A 6,988-nucleotide genomic window follows, 5' to 3' on the forward strand; every position below is an offset into this window, starting at 1 on the left:
AACCAGATTAGAGGAAATAAAACATACATAAAAAACTATCAAAAGGTCCTAAAGTTGCCCAATCATTTCCAAAAATCTGAGAAAAAGCATCAAGCTTCCTTTTAGACAATTTTGTGCTGCTCATTTAAACATAAGGCCAAGAAAACTCCTTACGAGCTGTTTTCTGCTTCATTTCATTTGAGGTTTTTCTGCAGACTTTAAAACAACATTAAATCGATTGTGCGATTTGCAGTCGGCCCCGCTGAAGGACGGCATTTAGCGAGGTCTCAGTCGCAACAAGAGCATACGGAGCAGAAACTAATGGCAGCATAGAACGTAACAGAGTAGAAAACAACAGCACAGGGGACAAACATGGGCGGAAAAAAAAAAAAAAAAAAAAAAGGAAGAAGAAGACAAAAGAGAAGAACTGCAGCTCCGCTAAGCCGACGAGCTGGAGGACAACCAGGAGCAGACAACGGAGGAAGGAGAAGAAGAGGAGTGGTGAGCAGACAGGGGGATTATAGCTGCCCGCTCCCCCCCATGGCGTGGGGGGTTGTGATGCTGCATGCAGATGAGGTGCCACACAGGCGGCAGCTCTGCCAGGTCCTGGATCTCTCACAGAGCCCATTCTCCTCCGTGTCCCCCTGGCCTCCCCCGGCCCCAGGCGCCCCGCTGGGCTCAGCGCTTTACAACCCCGGAGGAGCTCGGCACCCAGGCATTCAGCGCCCGGCCCCGCGCCACTTCTCAAGCAGCCATATAGTGGGTTATACCCTCATTTACAAACACAACAACAAACTACAACCAAAGAAGCTATGAGAAATTGGTCTGTATCGCCACCATTCACTGTGAGCACAACGGACCCGGAGCAAAACATTTGCTAATAACCTCACACAGTTGCTCACACATGCCAGTCGCAGCCAAGGACCTCCATCAATTCCTCATGAGACCTTGTGTAGGCGTCCATAAGATCTGCTGCCCTCTTTCTGCTGCCTAAGGACTAACAGCATGAGGAGGAGATGAATAACACAACTGAAACTGCGGGTACCTTTGGAGGCGGTTTCTTGAGGAGAACCAGCAGCGCTTGCAGCACCAAGTTGGAGAAACGAGGACCAATCGGCACATAATCTGGARAAAAAARAAAATAGTAATGCATTTTAACCCGAGTATGATCGACAGGATAGCATATATCTACACTGATTTCTATGAAATAAGGTTCTTACCCAACAAGCGCTCAATGTCATCAACTACCACACAGCTGAGCTGTGATTTGTAAGCATCTTCAAATATCTATTAAAAAACAGAAACCAGTTAAGCATTAAACCTAAAATGAGTATGAAAAAATAACTTTGGATGAGTTTATTCTAGATTTAAAGTCCTTTAGTTGTTTTCAGTAAAAAATAAAATWAAATAAAACACTTTTCCCCAATTCAAGGTTGTCAGGTCCATATTACATCAGTAGTTAACAGAAAAACTTGGATCTAAACTTTAACCCACAAGAAATGCATTTCAACAAGTCCCTTTAAAATGTGTGTGTGTGMTTTTTTTTTATTAGGCACACAAAAAACAACGGTTTTTAATTCTAATATCTCCTGTGAGTTATATGTATTTAAACTTTTCAGTAGCTGAAAATAAGGCGTACCTTCTTAATTGCTTGACACTTGGCGATCTCAGAGTGTCCGATCATCTTGTCAGGCGAACAGATCTTGATAAAAGGGAATTGGGAGTCTTCAGCAATCTTAGCTGCCAGAGCKGTTTTCCCGCTGTTAGGTGGGCCTGAGAGGGAAACATGAAAAGTTTAGTTGGGAAAAATAATGCTTTTCTTCCTGTGGGTTTGAACACGTTAACGTTGACGTACCTTCCAGGAGCACAGAGACCAGCGGTGTACGATCACTGTTCTTCGTCTGCTGCACCAGCAGCTCTCCATCCTCCAGGGCGGCTGAAACTGGATCACCCCACCGGATTATACCGTTCATGATGTAACTGGCGTAGTCCTCCTGGTTGGTTCCATACGCCTGAAAACAGACAGAAAAAAATGATTGTACCATGTTATACATAACAAAAAAATKTGTTAAATGTTGTTGGTGCAACTAACACATTTAAACTTTAAAAACAAGTAGGAGTTGCAATACTTCATACTAATATTACTCAAGTAAAAGTACAGGGTAGTAAAAACAACTGCTAAAAGTAAATTATTTTCAAAAGGTTACTCAAGAAAAGTCAACTACTTTCCACAATCCTCTGCTAAACGGATAGCCTGTGAGATAGCTATCTATTTACTTAGCTAGGAAAAATAAATGAATGTCTATTACAGCTAAAGTTGCAGTAGAGACAGTTGAAAAGCTAGGCTAGTCATTACTTTGATAATGATTAACTATCTAAACATATTGACTGCCAAAAGCCTTATTAGCTTGACAGACAGCTGGCTAAACAAGCTGAAGTATGTCATGACACAAATAGCTAGCTAGAATGTAGCTTGGCTAGCATAGTAACATGGTTACTAGGAAGTCTATTCTGCAGAGAGCTGGAAAACTGACCAGATAGCTAACTTCTTCAACAGGCAAATAGTTAGCAATCCAAAGTAATAGACAAATAGGCTATAACAAGCAGCTTGCTAAACAAACTTTCAKACAGATATCGACTAGTCAGCTAGCTACTATATAGCTGTCCTGGCCAGATACCCAAAAATATTATTTACATTACAATAGGGAGAAGTACTAATAGTGACATTTATACATGATTAAAATGGAGCATATATAAGTATAAAGAAAACTAGAATATGACATACTTATTATGCATATAAAAAAGTATGTGCTCACTCTGACTACAATGTATAGTAATAATTTTACTACAATATAGCACAGGATTTTCTGCAGAGCCAAAATAAAGACCTTCAYGGTCTCCTACTGTTGGTAAGATAAAAAAGGGAATGATTACACATGATGGAAACCAGTTTGATTGGTGACTTCCTGTCCCTATTTGACTCAATCAGGACAGAAACAAACAGAGACGCACACACAAACTTACCGGTTTGATATCGTTATTCAGCGAGGCCATGAAATCCAGTCTGCTGACCTGCAGCTTCTCCGCCGTCTGAATGTCGACCTCCACTGTGCTGCTGGCCTGCAACAGCGTAAAAAATAAAAATAAAAAAATAAGTACATTCCTAACTGATACAATTCAATGTCCCCTTGGTAAATACCGCTTTTACGTGAAATACGGCACATTTAGATTGCTCAACGTGCAACGAGACGGCGTTCCCCCTGTAGCAAAAAGGTCAGACAGGGAAAGGGAGGGAAGAATAATTGCTTAGAGGAGTGAAGAAAAGCGTCAGAACCATCAGAGATGTGTACACCCCTTGTCCGTCGCTTATCATCACCCTCTAATATCTGCTGCTCTCTGAGTGTCTGMCCCTGTGGGGGCAGAACACTTAACAGATGAGAACTTTTCCTTATCTGTGTGCAGCAGTGAGCTGTGTAGATTTGAGCCAGTGCACYTGATAAAACGCTTAAGTTTCAGGGGTCCGAACATAACAAACATCCCATTGCACCTGGATGCATATGGTATTTATTTYTTGTAAGATGTACAGTATTCCKTTTTCAGTTTTCACAATGCACATAATGAATAAGCCCTTAAATAAGTAAATTCTGACCTTGATGTGTCTGTTCATGGCGGTGGACTGCGCGGCCCGGACCAGTCCCTCCAACTCAGCACCGCTGTAGTTTTTAGTTTCCACGGCGAGCTCCTTAACGTCCACATCGGTGGCCAGCAGGTTGTATTGACGCATCTTTGCTGTGTGGATGTTTAGGATCTGAATGCGACCGTTTTCGTCTGGTAACCCTGGAGAAAGAAACAGTTGGAGAATGATTTTAGTGAGCGAATAGTTATTAAGTTGAAAAGCTATTCTAAGCACCCCAACTATTATGCACTATGAAAATAATCTTGTACTGTGGCAATTATGTGAGCAGGATTAGGCTCCCTACTATCATTCTGAACATTTTCATCCTTATTGGATACAGCATACTCATTCTATTTTAGCACTCTAGACATAATCTCTCCCTTTGGAGTAAGTTTGATATCTGTTGAAACWGTTTCGAATTATAATTTAAGATATTTGAGTAAAGTTCATTTAGTTTGCAAGGAGAAGCTTWGACTAATAAGGACAAAAAAGTGAGGAAAAAAAATGGGCTGTTTGCATGACGTTCTGACCACCAACAGCTGAGGGATTTCACCGCTTTGTTTTAGTCTGGGCTTCATTTGTTAATGTCTGGATTCAATAAATAACTTATAAAGCRTGTCTGTAACAATAACAGGTAAAAAAAAGAAAAAAAAAAGTGTTTATTTAACACAAAATTTAAGAAAACATTCTTAAATTTATCTGAAGCAAGAGACCGCCCACCTGACTGCTTACTTTACTTTAGACAGGAATGTTGGACCAATTAATAGTTTTTCTTTTTTTTTTGTTGCCGTTATCATTAATACRTTATAAATCCACATTGCGGTCGTCTGCGAGAGACGCTGCTCGAAATAAACAGTGGAGCGGAGCCTCGTCTGCGTGTGTTCTTCACTTCTTACCGATCTCCATCTTCACCTCCAGCCTTCCAGGCCTCAGCAAGGCCTCATCTATCAGGTCGGGCCTGTTGGTCATACCTGTGGGAGACGGGAGATGGGAGAGATGGGAAGCACGGGAAGAGGATGAATGACACACACAGGAGATAGAGCGCAGGTGCTCAGCTAGAACACAGCTTCTCACCTATGACCAAGATGTTGTTGAGCTGCTCCACTCCGTCTATCTTGGACAGCAGCTGGTTGACCACGGTGTCGTGGACGCCGGTGCTGCCCGCCATGCTGCCGCGCTGCTTGCAGATGGCGTCRATCTCGTCGAAGATGATGATGTGGAGGCCGCTGTTGGCTCCGAGCTGCGGAGGCAGGCRGGAGAGGAGGAAGATTAACGCGCGGACCGTAAATAAGCCGTCTGCTGTTATCTTAAAACATCTGCACCTACAAGCACGGAGGTCCCTCTTCGCCTCTTAACGCCAAACACACTTTATCAGAATGATCAAGCTTGCAAAACTGTCAGGTTCCCTAGGGGTATTGCCTGCGTTTTTTTTTTTTTTATTCTGTGTGATAGAAAAATTGCGCATAAAATCCAGAACAATMAAATTGCTTTTGAATGTTTCTTAATGAATAAGTAGAGTCCACCTTTGTCAGTATAAATCCAGCTGTTGTGGGACGGACTTGGAGGAGAAAATTAGTCAACAACCCACCATCTGGTGGTGGCAGTATCATGACACTGGGATGTTCTTCTTCTCTAGAGAAAATGGAAACAGCTCATAGATGATAGGAAGGTTTATGGAGCTGAATAAAGGGCGTTCCTGGAGGAAAACCTGGTGATGGTTGGAAAAGACTTGATACTGGGGCGCAGGTTCATCTTTTAGCAGAATTAAACACCAACAGCTACAAAAGCTGTGGTTTTAGAATGGTTTTAGATCAGGGCATTTTTTTAAGCACAGACCTGCATCCAACTGAGAACGTTTAGCGRGACTTGAAAACTGATTTCCACAGATGTTTTCCATCCGATCCGACTGAGCCAGACGCGTTTTAGAAAGACGTAGGCCTGAATAGAAATGTATGTCTTGCATTTTAGATTCTTAACTGTAGGGGTTAAGAATCTAACCCCTACAAAACTGATAGTTTTCCTTCCATTTAGCAATAGAAAGCACTACTTTGTTCTGATCTACCAATAAATACCACAGGTGGTTTTCTTTGACACATGATGTAAAAAATGTTGAAAGGCACAACAATCATCTTAATAAACACTCATCAAAGTGTCTCTTTCAGGATCGCCCTTTATTTAGCTTCTCCTTTACCGTTCCCATCAACTCAGACCAGCTCGCCTGACCGTGCTGAAGAAACCGAATGCCCACAGCATGATGTCAGCACTACTGTGTTTTAATGKCGGCCTGGCGTGTTTGGTCATTRTCTTTCCACTTTACAATTGTGACCCATCGCATTAAAAATGTCTGGTTGTAATGTGACGAAATGGGAAAAAAACTGATCTAATGGGTACGAAAGCACCGCTTTTATACGTCTCCACGGTTATCTAATTTGAGCCGAGWCCTGGCCGTCCACAGACAAACAGATGGAATGAATGAGCGAGCGGCAGGGTGGGGGGTCATCCCTCCGTCGACGAGCCTGTCAACCCTGACGTAGCATTTAAGGCAGGTGTGGGGCTGCGTATGTTACACACTGGATCCTGTGTGTGCGTGTGTAAGTGTGTGCGAGTGTGTGTTTGCGTATGGAGGGGTCAAGGAGAACCCAGCGCTATCATTAAGTGGTGCAGAGTGACGCTCGTGTCACTGATCAGGCCAGCCGTCGCTGCTGGGCCTTTAAGCAGAACTTCACAGCTACGTCTGGCTAAAGGGCAGATCTCTCCACTCGTGACGATATTAGTTATTGTTTTTTTTTTTATTATTATTTTTATTTTAGAGAGGTCTGAGACTTCTGATGTCTCGATGAAGGGTCGGGAAAATGTTGACATTAATGACAAAATAAATGGCTACTAAAACAAGCCAGGACTCTTCTGCAACACAGGACAGCTTTTTTTTTGTTTTGTTTTTTTTGTTGTTTTTTTTGTGCTTTGGATAAAACAGTCTCCATGAAAGTGACTTTCTGGGGGGAAAAAAAAGAAAAAAAAGACAAAGGGAACAGCGTATTCTCCTCTCACCCTCTTCTGCTCGTCTTCTGCATCTGCGAACAGCTTCCTGATGTTAGCCTCGGACTCTCCGACGTACTTGTTGAGGATCTCTGGGCCRTTGACGATCTTCGGCTCCCGGGCCTTCAGCATCTTGCCGATCTGACGGGCCATGAGGGTTTTGCCGCAGCCTGGGGGGCCGTACAGCAGGATTCCCTTCACGTGCTTGCAGCCTGGAGGCAGAGATGCGCGCACRGCGAGAAGAAGGGTTCACTTCAACACAGAGGACTTGCTTTTACAGAACTTACACATTCTAAA

General features: G+C 43.0%; 1 protein-coding gene across 1 annotated transcript in view; it reads right to left on the reverse strand.

Moving 5' to 3' along the window:
- Positions 1 to 961: 961 nt before the first annotated feature.
- The window catches only part of LOC103481708 (vesicle-fusing ATPase-like), an 8,641-nt gene continuing 2,614 nt past the window's right edge, over positions 962 to 6,988 (reverse strand). The window contains exons 2-10 of the mRNA XM_008437401.2: positions 6,704 to 6,903; positions 4,730 to 4,895; positions 4,552 to 4,626; positions 3,629 to 3,816; positions 3,004 to 3,099; positions 1,835 to 1,991; positions 1,619 to 1,752; positions 1,200 to 1,266; positions 962 to 1,104 (exon numbers count right to left, since the gene is read on the reverse strand). Coding sequence (XP_008435623.1) covers positions 977 to 1,104; positions 1,200 to 1,266; positions 1,619 to 1,752; positions 1,835 to 1,991; positions 3,004 to 3,099; positions 3,629 to 3,816; positions 4,552 to 4,626; positions 4,730 to 4,895; positions 6,704 to 6,903 — 1,211 coding nt within the window. The 3' untranslated portion in view covers positions 962 to 976. The remainder of the gene's footprint in view (positions 1,105 to 1,199; positions 1,267 to 1,618; positions 1,753 to 1,834; positions 1,992 to 3,003; positions 3,100 to 3,628; positions 3,817 to 4,551; positions 4,627 to 4,729; positions 4,896 to 6,703; positions 6,904 to 6,988) is intronic.

Source organism: Poecilia reticulata, linkage group LG19 (genome assembly GCF_000633615.1).
Source record: "Poecilia reticulata strain Guanapo linkage group LG19, Guppy_female_1.0+MT, whole genome shotgun sequence".
NCBI classification, from domain to species: Eukaryota; Metazoa; Chordata; class Actinopteri; order Cyprinodontiformes; family Poeciliidae; genus Poecilia; species Poecilia reticulata.